A 23,993-nucleotide genomic window follows, 5' to 3' on the forward strand; every position below is an offset into this window, starting at 1 on the left:
CCAGCCTCCATCACGCCACATTCTCCCCTCTCCCCACAGCCCTAGGCAACTACAAATCTAGTTTCTTTCTCTACAGACTTACCTATTCTGGACATTTCATATAAATGGAATCATACAATCTGTAGCCTCTTGTACCTGACATCTTTCACTTAGCATCTTGATTTCAAGGTACCTCCATGTTGTAGTACATATCACACTTCATTCCTTTAAAAAAATGTTTATTTATTTTTGAGAGGGAGACAGCATGTGAGTGGGGGAGGGGTAGAGGGAGAAGAAGACACACAATCGGGAGCAGGCTCCAGGCTCTGAGCTGTCAGCACAGAGCCTGACGCGGGGCTTGAACTCACAAACTGTGACATCATGACCTGAGCCGAAATTGGACGCTTAACCACCTGAGCCATCCAGGTGCCCCACACTTCATTCCTTTTTATGGTTGAATAACATCCCATTGTATAGATAGACCACATTTTCCTTCTCCATTCACCAGTTGATAGACATTTGGGTGATTTAAACCTCTTGGTTGTTATGAATAGTGCTACTATGAACATTCATGTGCAGGTTTTTGTGTAGACATGTTTTCAGGTCTCTTGGGTATACACCCAAGAGCAGAATTGCTGAATCATGTAGCTACTCTATGTTTAACTTGCTCAGGAACCACCACACTGTTTTCCAGAGTGCGCCATTTTATGTTCTCACCAGCAATATTTGAGGATTCCAATTTTTCCACATCACTTTGGACTTTTTAAAGCCAACTTTTAAAAAGTAAGAGTGGTATTGGTGTTTTGGAATATTGATATATTTATTAGCACAAGGCTATATAATTCTATGCCTTATAGTTCTACGCACTATCAAAGCAGTCCTTTCAAATGCACAGAAATATTGAGGAACATGTCATGTATTCCTACGGATACATGGGCTCCAACACACCAGGTCATCAGCACCCTAGGCTGAGGGACTGCTTTAGAAGGTTCTAGTCCAGCCTTCCACCCAAGCTCGAATCCACTCTACAGATCCATCCAACAGATAGTTCCTGGCCCCCTACTGTGTGTTCTGACTCTGGAGCTGCAGCCACATGGAAGTCATGCTTCCTTCCCTCAGAGAGTTTACAAACCAGAGGGGAAGCCAACTATTAGACAAGTACATCCTGCCCTGGCTGATGGGGACACAAAGGGAGCTCTTCATATGTACCTTGTAGGAAGGTTGGACAGAGCCAGTGAAATGCTCTGTGTGAATTGCCAAACAGATGCCTGATTCATGGTCGGCACCCAGTGGTAGCTGTTATATTTCTGCATAGAAGTTTGCACTTTACACATGAGGAAACTGAGTCTTTAAGGTTAAGCAGCTTTCCCAGAGCCCCATAACTCATGACTCAGAAGCTGGTCTTCCTGCTTCAAGGCCTGTCATTGGGCTCCAAAGCCCTGCCTATACTGACATAGAAGCATGGCCTCTTTAACACTTGAGCTGCCTGTCTCCAGCCTGGGTTCTGCCTGCTTCTCCTAGGTCTGAATCCTGCTGGACCATAGCATCCTACTTGACTTGTGCCCAGCTTAACACTAAGATTGCTAGTGGCAGATAGTAATTATTCACAGTTAGCCAGTACCTTTTAGTGATCTGCTGTGATTAGTACCCACAGTGGCCATGATTGATGGCAGTGAGCTGCTGAGTCTGTTCCTCATGCAATGTTCTCTGCCTATCAGCAGCCCCATACTTCTTCCCACCATCCAGCCTGGAAGTCTGGAAGGTATGAGTGGCCTTAGCTTCCTGGTCTGCATGCAGCCAGCCATCAAGCCAAGAGAATCTTCATTGGAGGAACCTCTTTCCCTTTGTTTCCTTGCTTCTCCTTTCCCACGTGGCCCCTGCACCACAGTTTTGTCTAGAGAATTTTTGTAAACTGTTTGCCATGAGCACAGCACTGCATCAGGTGCTCTGGTTCCAAGCTGCCTGGGATAGGTAGGATGATCCCTGGCTTTAGGTTAATGGGGTGGGCAGATGAATAATAGTCCAGAACTGAGTGTTCTCTAAGTGCCCAGAGCCGAAGACTGCCCTGGGCTCTGAACGCTCCAGCTCTTAGACATCCTAATGAGAGATTATATTTCGCCACAAAAGAAGAAGTACCCTGAGCCCAACCAGTGAGTGTACTCTGCTGTGGACACAGGCCACTCCTTGCTGGTTTCCACCTTCCCATAAAAACAGTTTTGTCCCTGGTGTATGATTTTGATGGGGCTGCCATAACAGAATTCCACAGACTAGGAGGCTTAGACAACAGACATCTATTTTCTCACACTTCGAAGATAGGAGTCTGAAATCAAAGTGTCATTAGGGCCACACTCCCTCTGAAGGGGCCACAGAAGGATCTGGTACTTCTTGGCTTGTGGCAGCATCACCCCAGTCCTCACATGACCTTCTCCCTGTGAGTGTGCCTCTGGATCCAAATGTCCCCTTTTCGTAAGGACACCAGTCATACCAAATTAGGGGCCCACCCTACTCCAGTATGACCTCATCTTAACTACTTACATCTGCGATGACCCTATTTGCAAATAAAGTCACATTCTGAAGTACTGGGGTTAAGATGACAATATATGATTGGGAAGGGGACACAGTTCCACCTGACCTATAGCAGTAGTGCGCATGTTCGAAAACAGATTTGACTTATTTAGCCATCCATATCGTAGATGTGTTCATCTGCAAGCCCATTTGAAACCTGGAGGTCTTTGGGCTTTTTTCTTTGCTTTGGGGGCTAAATTTCACCCTTGAAAGATGAGGGCTCTCCTATTGAATGGCTTCTGTCCTGACGAAAAATGTGCCCAACAACCTGGAGACTTGGGGTGGGACATCATGGGCTCAGAGGTTGCCTGGGGAATGGCTGAGCAGTGCCTGTCTCCTCACCCTCACCCTACCCAGGGTACATAGAGGAAGAAGTGGTTGGGATGAGGGACACTCTCGGGTCCATTGGTGAAGCTGAGAAGTAGGCCTCACGGTGCAGCATGCCGTTTGGCTCTTCTGGTCCAAAACCCAAGGCTATTCCTGGCCAAGCTGGTAGGGGCTGGGGGTCAAAGGCGTGAGGACTGCTTTGTGCTTTTTTTTTTTTAATGTTTATTTATTTTTGAGAGAGAGAGAGACAGAGAGAGAGAGAGAGAGAGAGAGAGAGAGAGAAAATGCATAAGTGGGGGGGGGGGCAGAGAGAGGGAGACACAGAATCTGAAACAAGCTCCAAGCTCTGAGCTGTCAGCACAGAGCCCGACGCGGGGCTTGAACCCATGAATTGTGAGATCATGACCTGGGCCAAAGTCTGACGCTTAACTGACTGAGCCACCCAGGCGCCCCAGGACTGCTTTGTGCTTTTAAAGAAGATTCCAGGGGACCCCTGAGTGGCCTAGTCAGCTAAACATCTGACTCTTGGTTTCGGCTCAGGTCATGATCTCATGGTTCATGAGTTCGAGCCCCGCATCAGGCTCTGTGCAGACAGCTCAGAGCCTGGAGCTTATTTCAGATTCTCTGTCTCCCTCTCTCTCTGCCCCTTCCCTGCATTCTCTCTCTCTCTCTTAAAATAAATAAACATTTTAAAAAAGAATATTTCAGGGTTGCTCCAGCAATATCCTCATGCTCCCCTTCCTTTCTTGCCACGTGCCTTTAATCTGGCTCCTCGTTTCCTTCCACTGTCACACATGAAGTTAGGCAGCAGCAAGGTAGAGTTGGCCCCAGCTGGCACTTAGAGGTGGACATCAGGGATCTGGCAGAGTCTGCAGACCTGCAAGAGGTCAGGCACTAGAGGCATGGCTAATGCGGGGTGGGGTGACCTGGTGATAGCCCCAGAGGTACTAGTGTGCCTTCAGAGCTCAGGCTGATGTCTTCCAGATGTGGGTGTCCAGGAGCTCCCAGGTATGCACTTAGAGCCTGAGGGGGAAAGAGAGACTGCCCACCGGCCTCTGTTCTGAAGCTAAGGTCTGAGATCAGTCTTTGCCCCACCCTGATCCCCACATGCTCAGTCCACAAAGTCACAAAGCAACACATATCCCTGGAGCATTTCATTTCTTTATGAAATGGCAAGTTGAGTGTACATGGATTTGTGAGACTCAAATCCAAACTGCGTGGCAGATGGCTTTAGGGTTCGTCTACAGCCCTGGGTTGTGCTTGGCTGAGAAAAATTGCTGGGGGTTGGTTTCTTTTAATGCAAGGGGCGTAGACTCCCAGACAGGTGCTCATGGGCATTGCCAGGGGAGGAGAAGCCCAGGCAGGCCTCAGGGGTGGGAAGGTGGCAGACCCCTGCTGTGGACAGAAAGGTCTGCCCAAGGGCTCTTTCCCAGGCCCGGGTTCATCTAGAGGGAAAGAGAAAACGAGACCATGTCCCGAGGCTGGGGGTGGGAGACTCCTATGACTTGGACCAAACAAAGTCAATTTCCAGGTGGGACATCCTGCCAGCGCCCTCCTCCATTGGCTGTGATCCCCAGCCCTGGGTCCAGCCAGTACCCAAGTGCACTGATGTGATGCTGGGCCAGTAGGCTGCTACTGCGGACCAGAGAATCAGGCCTTTGTTCAGGAAGCTCTGGCCATTACCCCCACTTGTCCCCTTTACATTGGCTGCTGGGAGCCACAAAGGGGCAGGACAAGAAATCAGTGGAGTGAAGTCTTTAAAAGCAAAAGCGGCATTTTTTTTTTTTTTTTTGCCTTTTTTCTTTTGAGCTGAATGGGTAGCTTGTTTGATGTCGATAGGTTTTGTGTTGCCAGCCCTGAAATAAGATCCGGGCCTCCGTCCCCCACACGGGCTCCAGATGCCGGGCCAGAGAGTTAGTGATGGCCTCTGTGGTAAATGGGGTCTCTTTTTTCCAGTTTTCTTTGGGTGCATTGTACGTTATATGCCATTTTGTCCCCAGATCCTAGTATTTGAGTGAGGTCACAGCCAAGGCCTCGGGCTTGGTCCCTGAAGTACTCAAGAAAGATTTGGGTGGTAATTGTTTTTTAAAGAATAAAAAGGTCTATACAAACTTCTGGATCTGGACACTGAAATCTGTTTGGAATAGCAGTTCAATTCTTATTTTGAAGTAATTACAGATGCATGGGAAATTGCAAATCACAGTTGTATAATATCAAAACTAAAAAATCAATATTACTGCAGGTTTTTTTTCTTTTTTATTAGAGTTTTATTTTACAAGAGAGAGAGAGCATGCATGAGTGGGGGAGGAGCAGAGAGAGGATCCCAAGCAGACTCCATGCTGTCGGCACAGAGCCCAGTGTGGGGCTCGATCTCATAAACTGTGAGGTCATGACCTGTGAGCTCAAGAGTCAGATGCTTAACCAACTGAACCACCCAGGTGCCCTGCTACAGTTTTATTTTTTTTTTTCTGATGAGTCTTGCTACAGCTCTCTCGCATGGACAGAAATTGTTACTTGCAGGGGTACCTGCGTGGCTCAGTCGGTTAAGTGTTCGACTTCAGCTCAGGTCATGATCTCACAGTTCATGGGTTCGAGCCCCACGTCAGGCTCTTTGCTGACAGCTTAGAGCCTGGAGCCTGCTTCGGATTCTGTGTCTCCCTCTCTCTCTGCCTCTCCCCTGCTTGCACTCTGTCTGTCAAAAATAAACTTCAAAAAAATTTAAAAAAGGAAAAAAGAAATTGTCACTTGCATGTTTAGTTTTAGAAGAAACTACCAAACCATCTTGCAGAGTATCTGTACCATTTTACATTCCCACCAGCAGTGCATGGGTGAACCCATTTCTCCACATCCTCACCTGGTTTTGCTGTCATAACTGGTTTTGATTTTAGCAATTCTCTAATGGTTAATGACATTCAGCATCTTTGGATGTCCTTATCTGCCACCCATAGAAACTCGACAGTGGAATGCCTTTTCATGTCTTTTGCCCATTTTCTACTTGGATAGTAGTTTGTCTTCCTACCATTGAGTTTTGAGGTTCCTTACATATTCTAGATACTAGTCCTTTATCACATATGAGGTTGCACATATTTTCTCCTATTCACAGGGTCACAGAGCCAAAGATTTTATTTTTGATAAGGTCTGATTTGTCGATATTTTTTTATGGGGCATGCTTTTTGGATCACATCTGAGAAAGAACATTTTGTCTAGCTCTTCATCCTGAAGATGTTCTACTTTTTTCTTTTCGTGAAATTTGTATATTTTGACATCTTACACTTAATTCCATGGTCAATTTTGAGTTGATTTTTGTGTGAGGGGTGACGTTGAGGTTGATGTTCACTTTTTGCTTACAGATGCTCCTTTGCTCCAGAACCATGTGTTAAGAATGCTATCATTCCTGCACCGGATTGCTTTTGTGCTTTTGCCAAAAATCAGTTGGGCATATTAGTGCAGGTCTTTTTCTGGGTTCTGTGTTCTGTTTCAGTTATCTGTGTGTCTGTCCCTTTGCCAATACCGGGCAGTCTTGATTAATGCAGCCATATAATGAGTCTAGCAACCAGAAAATCGTTTCACCTCTTCTGCTTCCATTGCCTTTCCACTTAATATTGGAAAATTGTTCCCATTTATTTTAGAATCATCTTGTCTGTATCTACAAAGGAATCGGGATTTTGATAGGACTTGGTTAAAGCTGCATATGAATTTGAGAAAAACTGACATCTTTACTATGCTGAGTCCTCCAGTCTATGAACACAGAATATCCCTCCATTCATTTAGCTCTTCTCTCTTTCCTTTCATCAGTGTTGTGCAGTTTTTAGCATGTAAGTCCTATACATGTTTTGTTTGGGTCTCACCTAGGAAGTTTTGGGGCAGTAGTCCATGGTACTGTATTTTTAATCCAGTGTCCATTTATTCATTGATGGTACTTATAAATGTAATTGATTTTTATTTGTTGATCTTGTATCCTGAGACCTTGCCAAACTCACTTCTTGGTTCTAGGAGTTTCTTTGTAAATTTCTTAAGGTTTTTCATGTAGACAATTATGTCAACTGCAAATAGAGATAGTTTTACTTCTTCTTTTCTAATATGCATGCCTTTCATTTCATTTTCTTACCTTAATGTACTAGCTAGAACTTCCAGTGCTTCGTTTTTTTAATTGAGATATATTTGACAGACAACACTGTGTAAGTTTAAGGTGTACAACATATTGATTTGGTACAAGCAATGAAGACGCAGACATCCTTGCCTTGTTAACAATCTTATAGGGAAGGCATTTTTAAAAAATGTTTTAAGTTTATTTATTTTTGAGAGAAAGAAAGCACAAGTCAAGGAGGGGCAGAGAGAGAGAGGGAGACAGAGAATCCCAAGCAGGCTCTGCAGAGCCCTACGGGGGGCTCAAACCCACGAGCCACAAGATCATGACCTGAGCCAAATTGGGACTCTTAACCAACTGAGCCACTCAGGCGCCCCTTATAGGGAAGGCATTTATTTTTTAATCATTAAGTGTGATGTTATCTGTAGGTTCAATGTAGACATTCTTTATCAAGTAGAGGAATTTCCCACCTATTCCTGGTTTTCTGAGGGTCTTTTTTTTTTTTTTTATCATGAATGGATGTTGAATTTTGTGAAGTGATTTTTCTGCATCAAATGATATGATTATATGATTTTAATTGAAGTTTTTGTTTGGAGATAATTGTAGATGAACATGCAGTTGTAAGAAATAATGCAAATAGATTCCATGTCCCTTTAGCCAGCTTCCCCTAATGATAGCATCTTGCAAAACTATAGTGTGATATCACAACCAGGATGCTGACACTGGTACAGTCAAGGTACAGAACATTTCCATCACCACATGTACCCCCTCATGTTGCCCATGTGTGGATGCATCCACTTCCTTCCCTCACTCATTCCTTCCTTAATCCTTGGCAACCACCAATCAGTCCATTTTTATAGTTTTGACATTTCGAGATTGTTACATAAATGGAATCACACAGTATGTAAATTGAAGGGGTTGGCTCTTTTCACTCAGCAGAATTCTCTGCAGATTCATCCAGGTCATTATATAGATCAACAGTTATGTCTTTGTATTGCTGAATAGTACTCCATGGTATATATGCACCAGTTTGTTTAATCATTCATCCATTGAAGGACTTCTGGGTTGTTTCCCGTGTTTTGGCTACTATGAATAAAGCTACTACAAACACTCCTTTGCGAAGTTTTGTATGAACGCAAGTCCTTGTTCCTCTGGGGTAAATACCCAGGAGTTCAACTGCTAGGTCCTATAACGGTTGCGTGTTTAGTTTTTAAAGAAACCACTGAGGGTCGCCTGGGTGGCGCAGTCGGTTGAGCGTCCGACTTCAGCCAGGTCACGATCTCGCGGTCCGTGAGTTCGAGCCCCGCGTCAGGCTTTGGGCTGATGGCTCAGAGCCTGGAGCCTGTTTCCGATTCTGTGTCTCCCTCTTTCTCTGCCCCTCCCCCGTTCATGCTCTGTCTCTCTCTGTCCCAAAAATAAATAAACGTTGAAAAAAAAATTAAAAAAAAAAGAAACCACTGAACAGTTTTGCAGTGACTGTTTTTGCGGAGTGACTTTTTCATTCCAACCAGCAATGCGTGCGCGATCTGATTCCTCTCACTGTTGCCAGTATTTAGTGTGGTCACTAGTTTCTTTTTTCTTTTTTTTTGGTCACTATTTTTTTAAAGGTGAAATTCACATAACAACTTAGTGTTATTTAATACATTCACAATGTACTAAAGCATCACCTCTATCTAGTTCCTAAACATTTACTGAAATAAAACCCCATACTCATAAAGCAGTCATTCTCCATTCTCCCCTCCCCCAGCTCTGGAAAACACCAATCTGATTTCTGCCTGCATGCATTTACCTATTCCGGACATTTAAGATAACTTCATACATTATGTGACTTTTTGCAACAGGCTTTTTTCACTTAGTGTAATGTTATAAACGTTCATCTACGTGGCAGCATGTGGCAGACAGTACTTCATGCCTTTGCATGACAGAATAACAGTCCATGGTATGGTTATACCAAAACTTGCTTATCCATTATACATTGATGGACATTTGGGTTATTTCCACCTTTTGATGATCATGAATGATGCGCTTATGAACATTTGTGTAAAAGTATTTGAATACCTATTTTTGATTCTTTGGGATATATACCTAGGAGTGGGATTGTGGGGTCAGATGGTAATTCTGTGTTACTTTTTAAGGAACTGCCAAACTGTTCTCCACGGCACTTGTAACATTTAAATTCCCATCAGGAATGTACGAGGGTTCCGATTTCTCCACATTCTTGCCAACCCTTGTCATTTTCCTTTTTTTAAGTATGCCATCCTGATGGGCGGGATGTGGTATGTCATGGTTTTGATTTGCATTTCCCTAACACCTGTGGTATTGAGCATCTTTACACGTGCTTGTTGGCCATAAGTTTATCTTGTTTGGAGAAATGTCTATTCAAGTCTTTTGCCCATTTTTTAGATTGTATTGTTTTCTCATTGTTGGGTTGTAAGAGGTCTTTATACATTCTAAATACTAGAACCTTATCAGATATATGATTTGCAGTTGTTTTCTTTCATTCTGTGGGCTATCTTTACTTTCTTGATAATGACCTTTGATGCATAAAAGTTTTTCATTGTGATGAAGTCCAACTTACCTATTTTTTCCTTTTGTTGCTTATGCTCTTGGTGTGATGTTTAAGAACCATTGCCAAACCCAATGTCATAAAGATTTTCCCTTATGTTTTCTTCTATATGTTTTATAGTTTGAGCTCCTATGTTTAGGTTGATCCATTGAGTTGATTTTTTTTAATGTAGTGTGAGGGAGGGGTCCAAAATCATCCTTTTGCATGTGACACATTTGCACATTTTGCTAAAGAGGCTATTCTTTCCTCCACTGAGTGGTCTTGACACCCATTTTGAAAATCAATTGGCCACAGTTTTATGGCTTTATTTCTGGATTCTCGAGTCTATTCCATTGGCTTATATGCCCGTCTTATTCCAATAGCATGCTGTTTTGATTACTGTAGTTTTGCAGTAAGTTTTAAAACTGGAAAGTGTGAATCCTCCAATTTTGTTCTTTTTCAACATTGTTTTGAGGGGATCACATGAATTTTATTATTTTGCTTGTCAGTATGGTGGATAATGTGGGTTGACTTTTGAATATTGAACCAGCTTTGCATCCCTAGAATAAACCCAACTTGATCATAGTGTATAATTCTTCTCATAAACTGCTAGAACTGTGTTAAGGATTTCTGTGTTGGTATGCATGAGAAATATTAGTCCGTAGTCTTCTTTGTACAGTCTTCATTCTTACAGTCAGGGTAACACAGTTTTGGGAAGTGTTCCCTCTAGTTTCTGAAGAGATTATGTAGAATTGGTGCTAATTCTTCTTTAAACAATTCCCTTCTAGTTTCTTCTAATTCTTCTAAACAAGTTTCCTTCTAGTTTCTGAAGAGATTATGTAGAATTGGTGCTAATTCTTCTTTAAACAATTGGAATAATTCTAGTGAAATTGTCTAAGCCTGGAGTTGTCATTTTCCGGAATTTTTTTAAATTAGGAATTCCTTTAATAATTATCTTGGGTAAATTTTGGTAGTTTGTGCTTTTAGAATAATTGGCCCATTTCATCTAATTTCCAAATTCATGTGGGTAGGGATACTTGTAGTATTTCCTTATTCTTTACATGTCTATAGGATCAGTAGCAATATTACCTTTTTCATTCCAATATTGATAATTTGTGTCTTTTAATTGGTGGATTTAGATCATTCTCATTTTAGCGAACTTACTGGTAGTTAGTGCTTAATTATACCAATTTATTTTGTTCTGTTTTTGTTTCTTTCTAAAAAATTTTTATTTAAATCCAAGTTAGTTAACATGTAATGTAATAATGATTTCGGGAGTAGAAGTTAGTGATTCATCACTTATGTATAACACCCAGTGCTCATCCCAACAAGTGCCCTCCTTAATGCCCATCTCCCATTTAGCCCATCCCCCCCCACCCAACTCCCCTCTGGCAACCCTCAGTTTGTTCTCTGTATTTAAGAGTCCCTTATGGTTTGCCTCTTCTCTCGTTTTAACTTATTTTCCCTCCCTTCCCCTATGTTCATCTGTTGTGTTTCTGAAATTCGACATATGAGTGAAATCACATATTTATCTTTCTCTGACTGACTTATTTCACTTAGCATAATACATTGTAGTTCCACCCACATTGTTGCAAATGGCAAGATTTCATTCTTTTTGATTGCTCAGTAATTTTATATATATATACACACACACACACACACACACACACACAGACCATGTATTATTTATCCATTCATCAGTCGATGGACATTAGGGCTCTTTCCATAATTTGGCTATTGTTGATAGTGCTGGTATAAACATGGGGGTGCATGTGCCCCTTTGAGCCAACATTTTTGTATCCTTTGGATAAATACCTAGTAGTGCAAATGCTGGGTTGTAGGGTAGTTCTAGTTTTATGTTTTTGAGGAACCTGCATACTATTCTCCAGAACGGCTGCACCAGTTTGCATTCCCACCAATAGTGCAAAAGTGTTCCCCTTTCTCTGCATCCTCGCCAACATCTGTTGTTTCCTGAGTTGTTCATTTTAGCCATTCTGACAGGTGTGAGGTGGTATCTTATTGTGGTTTTGATTTGCATTTCCCTGGTGATGAGTGATGTTGAGGATCTTTTCATGTGTCTATTAGCCATCTGGATGTCTTCTTTGGAGAAGTGTCTGTCCATGTCTTTTGCCCATTTCTTCACTGGATTATTTATTTTTGGGGTGTTGAGTTTTATAAGTTCTTTATAGATTTTGGATACTAGCTCTTTATCCAATATGTCATTTGAAAATACCTTCTCCCATTCTGTCAGTTGCCTTTTAGTTTTGTTGATTGTTTGCTGTGCAGAAGCTTTTTATCTTGGTAAGGTCCCAATAGTTCATTTTTCCTTTTGTTTCCCTTGCCTCCAGACACATGTCTAGTAAGAAGTTGCTTCTTCAAAGGTCAAAGAGGTCAAAGAGGTTGTTGCCTGTTTTCTCCTCTAGGATTTTGATGGCTTCCTGTCTTACGTTTAGGTCTTTCATCCATTTTGAGTTTATTTTTGTGTATGGTATAAGAAAGTGGTCCAGGTTCATTCTTCTACATGCCACTGTCCAGTTTTCCCAACACCATTTGCTAAAAAGACTGTCTTTCCATTGGATATTCTTTCCTGCTTTGTCAAAGATTGGTTGGCCATATATTTGTGGGTCCATTTCTGGATTCTCTATTCTGTTCCATTGATCTATGTGTCTGTTTTTGTGTCAGTACCATATTGTCTTGATGATTACAGCTTTTTAGTATAGCTTGAAGTCCGAAATTGTGATGCCTCCAGCTTTGGTTTTCTTCTTCAGGATTTCTTTGGCTATTTGGGGTCTTTTCTGGTTCCATACAAGTTTTAGGATTGTTTCTAGCTCTGTAAAGAATGTGGTGTTATTTTGTAAGGGGTTGCATTGAACGTGTAGATTGCTTTGGGTAGCATTGACATTTTAACAATATTTGTTCTTCTGATCCACGAGCATGGAATGTTCTTCCATTTCTTTGTGCCTTCTTCAATTTCTTTCATAAGCTTTCTATAGTTTTCAGCATACAGATCTTTTACCTCTATGATTAGGTTTATTCCTAGGTATTTTATGGGTTTTGGTGAAATTGTAAATGAGATCAAGTCCTTGATTTCTTTTTCTGCTGCTTCACTGTTGGTGTATAGAAATGTTTTGGTTTCTTTATTTTCTCTGTCTTGACTTCCTGTAGGTTACTTAAACATTTTTTGAAATTCATTTGATGATTCATGTAGAGTGTTTTTGCATGCATCTTTTTGTGTGCCATTTTAAGTGGTTATTCTAGGTATTATGTCATATATACATAACTTGTAATAGTCCATTGATGTCAACATTTTACCAGTTTGAGTGAAGTATGGGAACCTTACCCCTCTTTTCACCTCTTTACCCTCCCCTGTTTATAATGTAATTGTGTTAAATATTTCTTCCACATAACATTTAGGACCACAGCATGCAATGTTATAATTGGTGCTTCAGCCATAATTTAGAAAACTTGAGAGGAGAAGGAAAGTGTATTATATTTACCCATATTTTTTCTTTCCATTGTACATTCTTCCTTGGTGGTGTCCAGAATCCCTTATTTTATCACTTCCGTTCTGTTTAGAGAACTTCCTTTAGCCATTCTCTTAGGAGGGGTCTGTTACTAACAAATACTTTTAGTGTCCCTTTATCTGAGAATATCTGGATTCCCCTTCCATATTCGAAGCATATTTTCCCTAGGTATAAGATTCCGGGTTGACAGTTCTCTTATTTCAGCACTTACTTAGCTCTTCTGTTTTAGCTGACTTCTCTGACAATGCTTTGGCAGGGAAGGAGACACCATCTCATTTCTTTCATGTGGGTATTGAAGTCTAGGCTCCTCACTTAGCCTTCATGGACAACAAGGTTAGGGTGGCTCATTACTGCTGGGCAGTGTGGTAGTTCTAGCTTCCTACTAGGCTTTCACTGATACCATCCTGGCTGGGATCAGTGGAAGTGCCTCATTACCATTCCCCATATGATCTCCACTGAAATTGGCGGTGATGGGATGTTGACTCATTACCACTCTGCAGGGTAAAAGATCCTGTTAGGCCTCCTTTGATACCACCCCAGGGGGGCAGGAAGAAATAAATCATTATTGCCAGATGGGGGTGGAGTCTAGGCCCCACTTGGCCTTTGATGTTGGGACTTGGTGGGACCACACTTTTTTTCTGTGGTATTTAGGTGAATTGTACCAGTTCTTGGATACAAATTTTCTGCCTTGGTAGTCTTCCCTTGTCCTAGTCCTTTAGCTAAAGAAAGTAAACTTTTGTTGGGGGACTTTTTGCCTGTGTCCATTGGCATTTTGGGGTTGCCAGCTTCTTCAGGTCCATGTCTGATATTGGTGAGCCAAAAGGAAACCCAGAGAACTCACCACCACATCGTTCCTCAAGTCCCAAGGTCCCTTCTTCTTTCCACTTTTTGGGATCTTCTTATGTTTGTTTTATATAAATATCCAGAGATTTTAGTGTACTCAGTGGGAAAATGAGAAGAGTACGTTTCCATTTTTCCAGAGGCAGAAGTGTAGACATTGCGTTTTAGTGCCTGATGCCATACTGTCAAGGGGATTTCTGAGAAGGAGAAATGAATGAATGCAGAGCAGCTATTTCTTGTCTACATCATGAAAAACAAAAAGAAATGAAATAAAATAAAATGAAAAAAAATAAAAAAGCTTTACTTGGTTTAGCACAGGTCTGCTTATCTGTTGTGGAGAGCATACCTTGGGGTAGACCTGATCACAGCCTGCTTTGTTGGTTTTTTCATAAACCAGTACAGCAGGGCTTCATGAGCCCTTTCCAACACCCATTGCCTCGTTCCACTGACAGTCAGGCTATAAACTGTTAGATCACTTGGCTGGGTGCTAGTGGGGCCAGAGTTGGGAGCTGCTCCTTCAGTGGGCCATACTCTGGTAGAGTGGGCTTACTCTAGTAGAGCAGAAGTGGCCATAAGCTGTCACCTGAGCCATCTACCATGGTTTTAGTATAAGAAAATTGTGCTAGAGAACAGAAGAGTCTTTCCCTCAATTTCACTGCATATCTATCACACATGCAAAATAGCCAGACCTAGGACCCACATTCCCTGCCTTTAAGCCTAGTGTTATTTTAGTTACATCAGGCTGCTTCTCTACCCATCCTTCAGCTCTCCAGTGAATTCTGCTCTTCCCCATAGCTGGGGACTGCCATCTCATCCCAGCCAACTGCTTTACAGAAGTGCCCCTCATCCCTGGGGGTGGGAGGGGCTCAATGAGGGTGGTGGGGTGGGGAGAGAGACATGAAAGGGAATGTGGCTGACTCCACCCAAACCTGTCCTCAGAGTGAAAGTCTGTGATTCACGGGGTCTATGGTCTCATCTTCATATCTGAAAGACAGTGTACTTTTTGTCTCCCTAAGCCCTGTGTCTAGGTCGTTTGGGAAGCGCCTTGGAGAGTCAAGAATAAAATTGCAGGTCAAACAATGGATGACTGGAAAAGTCGGCTTGTAATCAAGAGCATGGTTCCCCATTTCGCCATGGTGGGAAATCGTCAGGAGCCCAGAAAGCTCCAGGAATCGGTCAGACAATGGGCTATTGGGGGGAGGGGGGTGTTGAATGCTTCTAATCTTAAACTTGAACGTAAGATGTGTTATTGAAATTCTCTGTGCAAATTTGTTGGCAGGGAACCAACCCAAAATGTAAGGGACTAGATAGAATCTGACCTAGAAAAGATGTAGGAGATGAGCTGACCTTACCCCTTATGAATTTCTGGAAGAGCAGGAAATATAGTCCAAGGCTCCATCTGGATTCCCGGTCTAATGATCTCTGCACTGCACCCCTTCAGCTAGAAACAAAGGAAGAGTGAAAGGGAAGAAAAGCCTTCTTTTTCTCTTAATAGAAACCATGGAATGTGGGACTGATGGGCACTAGATATATTTCATTAGCTTCCTAGTATCACTGAGAACAAGAAGCCAGTGAGTAGGGAACAGAATGAGATTCCCATTCAACTCTCTGGCTCTGGTGTCCTTTTAAAAACCCATTTGACAAATTCCTACTTTCTCCCCTTGGGACCCAGACATCATCCAAATATCTGAAACTCGGGGTTAGGGCTTCCAGTGGTAGGTCTAGGAGCCAGGATGATAGAGGAGACCATGAGAGCCACTGGTTAGTTGAATTTGACATCAAAAGCCTGCAACATCACTAGTCTACCAAGATTAGCTCCATTAGTAGGAGTTGCAGCAAACACAATGGCTGTTATCTCAGTGTATTGGGTCCACAGAGGAGTGGCTTACTTAATCTCTGAAATTAATAGAGCAGAGAGGAAATGGCTCTTATAGAGCCATGGGTCTGCTTCCTTCCTGTTCAGAGAACTGGGAGCTTGGGGCTCTGAGGTAACGTCATTTCACATAACTAGAGGGCCAGGCCTCTCCAATTCCAAGGGCAATCCACTTTCAGTAAGTCAGCTTTCTATTTAGTTTAGGATTCTGAGATGTGCACAGGTGTTGAGAAAGATTGTCGAAATCTTGCTTCTCTGTTTTTCCTCATTGTCTACCACCAACAGTGTATTGAGAATGTAGTATCCGGTTGAGTACATAGACATTAACAGACTTTGATTACTAGAGTTCCAGCTCACAGAGATGGCAGTCAGATGGGATGACAGTCATGGAGCAATCACTTGGCCAGCCACCTGTCCTCCAAGTTGCCAGCCCTTCAGTCAGACATCTTGTAGCAGGCAATCTCTAACCTCCATCCTAATTACCCCTCAGATTTCTTGCTTCTCTTTTATGATCAACAAATGAATCAGTGAAGGAAAACCTCATGATAATACATCCAGAATCCAGATTCATTTGGGTGTGACTTTCAATTTCTCCTTTGTTTCACACCTGTTTTTGTTCCTAGGAGCCATGGGTGGGTTGTATTTGCAAGGGTCCTCTTCTCCTTCTCCTCATGAGCCCCACCAACACCCTTTAAAAAAACTATGACTAGTAAGTAACTGCTTTGGTTTTCATCAGTATAAACTCAATGCTGAAAGGGTTTTCCTTAGAATAGGCCCTTGGAACAGCCATCCATGCCCTCACGTGGGAGAAGTTGCCATTGCTCATGCCATTTCTGGGCTTGGCGTCTCTTTGCAGATGGCCTTTTAGAGCCCTTTGTAAGCCTTGCCAAAAACTCACATTTATTGCTTTAGACTCACTCCTTGGACTTGTTCAAAATCAGTCCTTCTCCTTCTTCTGTGGCACACCTTGTTCACTGCCCTTGGCTCTGACTGAGCGACCTGACCGTTTCCAAAATTCCAAGCTGTCCTAGAAGACCAAGGATTTGCCCCAGTTGAGGGAATCCAAAAAACATGCCTCAGGCTCCAAAAGCACCTCTGTCAGATGAGTCCTGTTTGCAACAAAAAGCACATGTGTCTTCTTGGAAGATGCATGCAGCCTCTGAAGGTGATGACATTGAAGGAGCCCACTCCTTTGGCTGGGCCTGATAAGTAAGCATAGAGTCTGGCCCAGCAGGTACTGCTGTTGCTATCAGCCAGCAGCCAGGGCAGTCCTTGGCTTGAGCATAGCTGAGTTTTCCTGGTTGTTAAATCTCTGCAGCCTTGGGAAGACACCGGCTCTAACATGGAGCTCTGCAGTACACACTGAGGTTCTCAGCAGCCTGGGTGTTTGTGGCCTGAGGGACAGAGACAGACAGATGAAATGCAGAATGGCCTGTTGGTTTGCCTCAGCTGTATCTCCACTGTTTTCGTTGCTTACTAACATCCAACGATGACACCCTGCCCCCGCCCCCAGCTGCAGGAAACCGTGCACACCACTCTCCCTCATCCTGCAAGCATCTTTTTCCCATGGTGACCTGATTGAGACACTCAGCTGACTTGGTTCTCTTGTCTTTTCCCCCAAAACAAACTATCAACAACAACAAAAATGTTTCAAGTAAAGATCTGTTAATAAAATTCTATCACCCTCAAAGGAGAATTCTTTTAAATTAGCCCCAGGCTTTCCAGGAATGCGAATAATCGAGAACCCCCTTGCAGGAAAACGTACATCTGATGTGATGATTATTCTTGGCCTAAGACCAGGGCTCGGGACTCCTGGAGTCTAGTCTTGCTTCTGCTCCTAAATAGCTCTGGGACCTTGTCCATCCTTTGCCCTCCCCGAGGCCAAAAGTCAAATGAGCCAGGAGTAAGGATAGCCACATTTAATTGAGCACTGACTAGGTGCCAGGCACTTGTGGAGCATTAGCTCTTGTAATCCTTAGGCTAACCCTGAGATGAAGAGGCTATCTCCAGGAAACTGAGGCTCAAGGAGGTTAAGCAACTTGACCGAAGTCATAGAGCACGTTGAAAATCACAAAGCGCTGAGCACATAGCAGGCAGCAGTAGCCATCATTAGAGATCTCAGCGGCACAAGTACCTTTTCAGTATTTGTTCATTCATTCAGGAGCATGATTGATTAATGAGTCTTATGATCTGGAGAAAAGCAGAGTTTTACCTTTTGAACATTTGGGCATCCACCCAAGGTTAATAAGGCATCCAGTCTCTGCCATCAGTGTATATGGAGTTTTAACAGGAGGCAGAACGTTTGGTCCTTCCCTTTGAAGTTAAGATCTCCATTCCTCCCCCAGATTGATGGGCTGACTGATTACTAGTGTGAGAATCTCTAAAACATTAGCACTGCAGATGGAAGTGCTTTGGAGCCTGCATTGAAGTAGAACTCGGAGTACATGTCACATGTCATCTCTGTCTCAGTCGACACCCACTGCAGGTGCAAAGATGGCCCAGCTCTGAGCAGCCACCTAGTCCATTCGGCTCCAGACAAGATGGGGGTGTCAAGGGCACACAGTTGGAGAAGGAAGGAGACACTGTGGTCTCTGCTTATCTTCTGTGTTTTGTCATTTAATCATACTAAATGGCTCGCTATAGGTGACAGTGAGTTGGCATGCCCGGCATTACTTCTGAATTTTCCAACCATTCTCCCTCTTTATGGATGAGGACACTAAGGCCTGAGAAACCCAGTGACTTACAGAAAGATGCCCATCAAGAAGGTGGCGAGCAACATAGAGTCCTCATGTGGGTAGCCCCAAGTGCAGCCTGCTTTCCAAACCCACAGACTGCCCAAAACCAACCCATCACCCCTTCTGATTCTCACCTCTAAAGGCAAGTGGGGCTGAGTGAGGGGGAGAGAGGAGCCCCAAGTGTAACAAGGAATGTTACCCAGGAGGAGGAGGGCTAGTCACTTCCTGCTGTGGCATGTGATCAGGTTCAGGATGTATATCCATCGTCCTTGGAAGCACATGGCTTTTCCTTCCAAAACAAGCACAGGACCCTGTAAGGAGACCTCAGACTAGTGCTTCGGGAGACCTTGAGCATGTCCCTTTCCTCTTGAGCTGGGGGGCCTGTCTCTGGCCTCCCACCACATTTCCAGGGTCTCTCCTGTGTGCCCAACCCAGTGCTACGCCCCGGGCTCCAGCAGTTACCAGTCGAGGAGTGAACTGTTCCCAGGCTTTCTGCAGTGGGAACAAATCAGTCATACTCTGTAGTTCTACTTATCCTACCTTGAAACTGGGAGGAGAGAAGAGTGGAGTGGCTCTCTTGCGTGACCTACTTTATATACATTGGCTCATCTGCTCCTGTGACTGGGGGATTAGTATATCCACTTCAGTGATGAAGAGACTGAGGCTCAGAGAGGATGGTGACTTTCCCAACGTTACAGTCAGTAGGTTGGAAACTCAGATCTCAAATCCAGGCGCCCTGACTCCAAAGGTCCTCTTCCTTTGCTGCTTCCCATTCCCAGATTAGGAACCCAGAGAGAGTCTTCTGTAGGCTGGCCATGACTCTGGGGACTCAGGCCAGAGCAGTGGATCAGAGTCCCAGGCTGCCTGGAGATTTCATTCCAGTGGCAGAAACAGCCCATCAACAGAAATAGAGTGGATGAGTCTTTATTTCATCCCGGTGGTTCCCTGGAACCTTCTGACCGGCATTGCCTACAGCCCAGCTTGTACACAGTGAGCCAGACTGATTAAAAACCCTACAGGGAGGTAGGGACAGCCAGCCAGGATCTGGACTTTGTCCAAATGGCCTTCTTGGAATCCTGGAGGGGAAGCCCAGTGTCCCTTGCGTCATGCAGGCTGTGGGCATGTTGCAGGTACAGGTTTGGCCCCAGGAGATGGGAGGTATGTGTATGGCCTCATTTCCAGGCACCAGGTGGTCCAGGGACCAGCTCCTCAGGTAGGTCACTGTACCTGACACTTAGTGAGATCTTGCCTGAGTGTCTGGGCTTCAGTCCGCACCAGTACCGTAGGGTTGATAATCTACCCTCTTCCCATACCAGGGTTTCTGGGATGATGACGATCAAGATGTGGATATAAACGCAGCCTAAACACCACCAGGTGTTACTGCTGTTTGCACTTTTTTTCTAATGATCAGAGATTGGCATTGACTCAGAAGGCAGTGGGGGGCGTGTCCTTGGAGCTCAGGTAGAAACTCACGGGACCCCTGAGGACACCTCAGTCTCATCAGCAGCCTGAGAAGAGCTGGATTTGCGCTGTAGCTCTGAGCATTCTGGGTCAAGGCCTGCAGTGCGTATGCGCCTTTCTATTTTGGGGATCCTCCCCACGGAGCACGCAGCTGCTCGCTCCCTTTTCCCCTCCTCCTCCTCCTGCAGGAAGGGCCCTTTCCTGCTTCAGACATTCAGCCAGGGCGGCCACCAGGCAGAGGCCTTGCCTCCAGACTGATGTCTTCCACCAGGTCTCGGTGCTGCTCAGCCGGCAGGATACCGCTGGGCTCCGCATCTGGGTCCTGCCTGGGCAGCCCAGTTCAGCAAGCCGGTGACCTGAAAATCGCAGTCTGTTTGAAAGAGAGGATGCTGGGAGGCGAGTTCCATTTGGCAGCTGGCTTCTGCTGGCATCTGGGGGCTCGGTGCTGCCTTGTCTGCACTCCTGCCTGGCCCCCGCCCCTGGCTGCCTTGACATTAGGCCCAAGGTGACAGGTTTCTGGAGGTTGAGCTTCCCGGGAAGGAGAGTGGACTCTGTTGGGCCCCAGATCGGGGCAGTAGAAGGGCCCAGCTGAGCAGAAGCTCAGGCATCACTCCCCACAGGATATGTGCAAACTGGGGGCAAGCCCTGGAGATGAGGGCCTGGGGCTCCCCCAAACCCTGGGCTGGCCTGTGTCAGCTAAGGCCTCTTGCTTTTGCTGAAAATCCCCAGCTAGGAACTCAATATAACTCTGCTTGCAGACAGATATATGGGTCATGAGCTGCCCCTGGGGTGCGGAGTTCCAGACCTCACAGGGGAGCGAGGGAAGCATGTGCTTCTGAGGTTTGGGGTTCAGGTTTTGATTTCTGCAGTCGACATAGAATAATTTAATACCCTCCCTTCTCCCCTTTGCCTTTCCTTCTCCCCTTCCTTCCTGCCTTTTCTCTCTCCTCATCTTGCTCCTCCCTTCTCACCAGACCTCCAACCCCCAAAATACCAAAGTTAGAAAGGCAGACATGAGCCACAGGCCACTGGACTTGACCACTGGGGGCCCAGGCCCAAGGCCCAGATGCGGCTACCACTGCCACTACCTCCCACTCTCCCGCTACCCTGCCCTTCCACAGAAATGTGCCTTTGTCTGTCTCCTCCAGTGATGCGGGGTTTGGTCACCCTCACAGTTCAGTTGCTCCCCAACTGGCACAGGCAGCCCTGTGACCCCGAGGTCTCCTGTCCCACCCGAGGCTCAGGCCTGGGCACATAATAAATGCTCAGTAAGCAGTGGCTACTGCTCCTCTTTGCCATAAAGTCCCTTAGCAATCGTTCAGTCCACCCCCTGTGTTGAACATAAGAGGCCAAGGGCACACAAAGGAGAAGGAACATGTCCAAGGTCACTGGGCCAGTTAGTGAATTTAATCACAGTTTCTGAAAAGCAGTTGTCTCTTGGCCTTGTGCTTAGAAACAAAAAGAACAGGATAATTTGCAGGAAACCTTTTGCTCCAATGGTTCATTCAAACCTGCAGATGCCAGCTGAGCCCTGTCACAAGGCTAGGTGCTCTGGGGGTACAGAGATGAGGAGGAAACAATACTTGCTGTCAGAGAGCTATAGGCCTAACATGGCAACCTGGAGGTGTGCCAGAGCAGTGGCCTGGGGGTGAAAGGGGTAGAAGATGAAGCTGCATTATCATAGAGACCCGTGAAGGCCTGAGGGAAGAAGGGGTGTTTTAAGCTGATAGACAAGATGTGAATGGTTCAAGGGTATACCAAAGCTGGAAGAGCAAGGCAGACGGGCATCCTGGAGGAGGTGGTGTTCTCTCCTTTCACTGTCATTAGTGAAGGTGAAACATGGCATTTGAGACTGCTGCCTACATTGCCCTGTTCAGGCCCGGTTCAGAAATGGTCACCTAACTTGGGCGATGGTAGAAACCGTGAAGCTTTTCAGCTCTGGAAATGTCGCATAACGCTCTTGTGAACGGTAGACCTCCGTGGCCCCCTGCAGTGTAAGGAGGGCAATTTGGAAATAATTTATGTCCCTCGGGGAAAATGCTCAGCTCGGGCTCTAGGTCAAGAGGTGGCGAACTCCAGCCCGTGGGCTAAATCTAGCCGGGAGCTTGTTTTTGTAAAGTTTTATTAGCACACAGCCACGTCCGGCCGTTAACATATTGTCTACTACAGAAGGGCGACAGAGACCACAGGGCCTGCAACGTCTGAGATATTTACTGTTTGGGCCTTTACAGAAGAAGTTTGCCGTCCTCTGACCTAGGTCACTGGGCTGTGGTTCATTTTTCTGAAGCCACAGTTTCTCCTAATAAGTGGGTACCGCTTGGGGGAGGAAGCACAGACCCTCACACCTCTCCTAGTGTTCTGCTTCCTCTTCTATGCCACAGCCGGCTCGGTCCCCTGCTCTGGAGCTTTTCCCTCCTCTGGAGTCCTTGCCTCTGTGACTGTTCCCCATTCTTCCCACAACGTCCATTTCTCCCTGTCCTGTCAGCGTCCAGAGAGGTCTTCCACAAACAAGCTGAACTGATCATTCCCACTGCTGACAACCACCTTTCCACCACCTTCTGTGGCGCCCTGTGCCAGCACACAGCTGCTTCCCTGGCTCACTGCGCACCAAGCCCGCTGGCCACCTGCCTGCCCCGGAACATGCCAGGAGCTTCCCCGCAGGGCCTTCTCACTTCTGTCCTCCTGCCTGGAGGCCTGCATTTAGATGTCCACTTAACTGTCTCCTTTTAAGGGGAGCCACCTAGCCTTTGTCACTTAGCCGTTTCTTCAGTCCTGTGACGAACACCACTCACTCTGTGCTCACTTACTGTCTGTGCTGCTGGAATTCCAGCTTCTCCTCAGGCTGCCCCACCACTTCTCTCTCTGGTGTGTGCTCACCCGAGACCCCCTAGACAGCCTTGATTTGCACAATTAGTGGACAGAAGCCATGTGCCACTCTCTCTAGCTGCCTCTTTTTCTAGAATGAGCCTCTGGTGCTAACGCTGTCTAGTGATAGGACTGCTGATGGGACACTGTCAAGAAAGCTGAACGTTTTCTTGCCTCTTTTTGTCCTTTAAGTCAAGCCTTTGGGGTTTAGAACAATGAGCTTGGCCAATATAAAATATCTCCAGGAAGCCAGCCCCCAAACACCAACACCCAACATCTGCTTTCTGAATATATGGCTTCAAAGAGCTAAGTGTACGGGGGCTAACTGCTGTCCATCCTATTTATTTTAGCCACATGACAGCTAAGGAACTGAGAAATGCCTTGCCCTTTCCTGTAGTTAAATCTGACATAAAATTACTTTATCGGCAGCATTTTAACAAACAAAAATCTCCTGCGTTTTCACCAGTAATTCAGTTTGCTTTCTGGATGAGAAAAAGAGAATTAGAAATGACCACAATGCGACCGTTTTGAGGGTTTTGCTAATTCAGAGAGAGTCTTCTTCCTCTGGCCCAGCTCGTGGAGCTTCTGACAGAGATGTAGAGCAAGGAGGAGGTGTACTTAGGGTTACCCCCAGATCCGCAGCACCACCGCCACCCCTGCCTCCACCGCCACCGCCACCACCACCACCTCCATCGCTACCGCCGCTGCCACTGCCTCCAATACCACCACGTCACTGCTGCCTCCATCATCGCCACCACCTCTACCACTACCACCGCCATCACTGCCATCTATACCACGGCACCACCACCCTCGCACACACACGCACGCGCACACACACACACACACACGCACCGAGGCAGGGGAAATTTTTAGATTCTATGACATATTCCATGAGGCAATCACAGACACTTTCCATATACAGTCAAAGAAATGAATATTTTGAATTGTCATTGTTTTCGATATGTAACCCACTCCTGTTGCTGTGTACTTTTTGGAACGTCAGCATGAGTTTGTGGGCAAAATTAAATTAGGATTCATTACCCAAAAAAGCCTATATCCCCAAGTGCACACCTTAAAGAGCATGTGACTTTGGATGAAAGATCTTTTACTTCATAAAAGGTTTGACTAAGGATTTCCTTTCAATGGCACATTCTTTCTTTTCCCAATGGCAAAGTCTTCTTGCATTTTATTA

The 23,993-nt window shown here is 45.1% G+C and overlaps 1 protein-coding gene across 4 annotated transcripts in view; it reads left to right on the forward strand.

Annotated features, from left to right (window-relative positions):
• Positions 1 to 23,993, forward strand: part of MAMLD1 (mastermind like domain containing 1) — a 121,730-nt gene that overhangs the window by 47,708 nt on the left and 50,029 nt on the right. For 3 of the 4 annotated variants that reach the window (XM_045050448.1, XM_019824423.3, XM_023249496.2), the window contains one exon: positions 14,884 to 15,042. The exons of the other annotated variant lie outside the window; for it this stretch is intronic. In XM_045050448.1, the coding sequence (XP_044906383.1) occupies positions 14,947 to 15,042 (96 nt within the window). In that variant the 5' untranslated portion in view covers positions 14,884 to 14,946. The remainder of the gene's footprint in view (positions 1 to 14,883; positions 15,043 to 23,993) is intronic. 4 annotated transcript variants of the gene reach the window in all.

This window comes from Felis catus, chromosome X, assembly GCF_018350175.1.
Source record: "Felis catus isolate Fca126 chromosome X, F.catus_Fca126_mat1.0, whole genome shotgun sequence".
NCBI classification, from domain to species: domain Eukaryota; kingdom Metazoa; phylum Chordata; class Mammalia; order Carnivora; family Felidae; genus Felis; species Felis catus.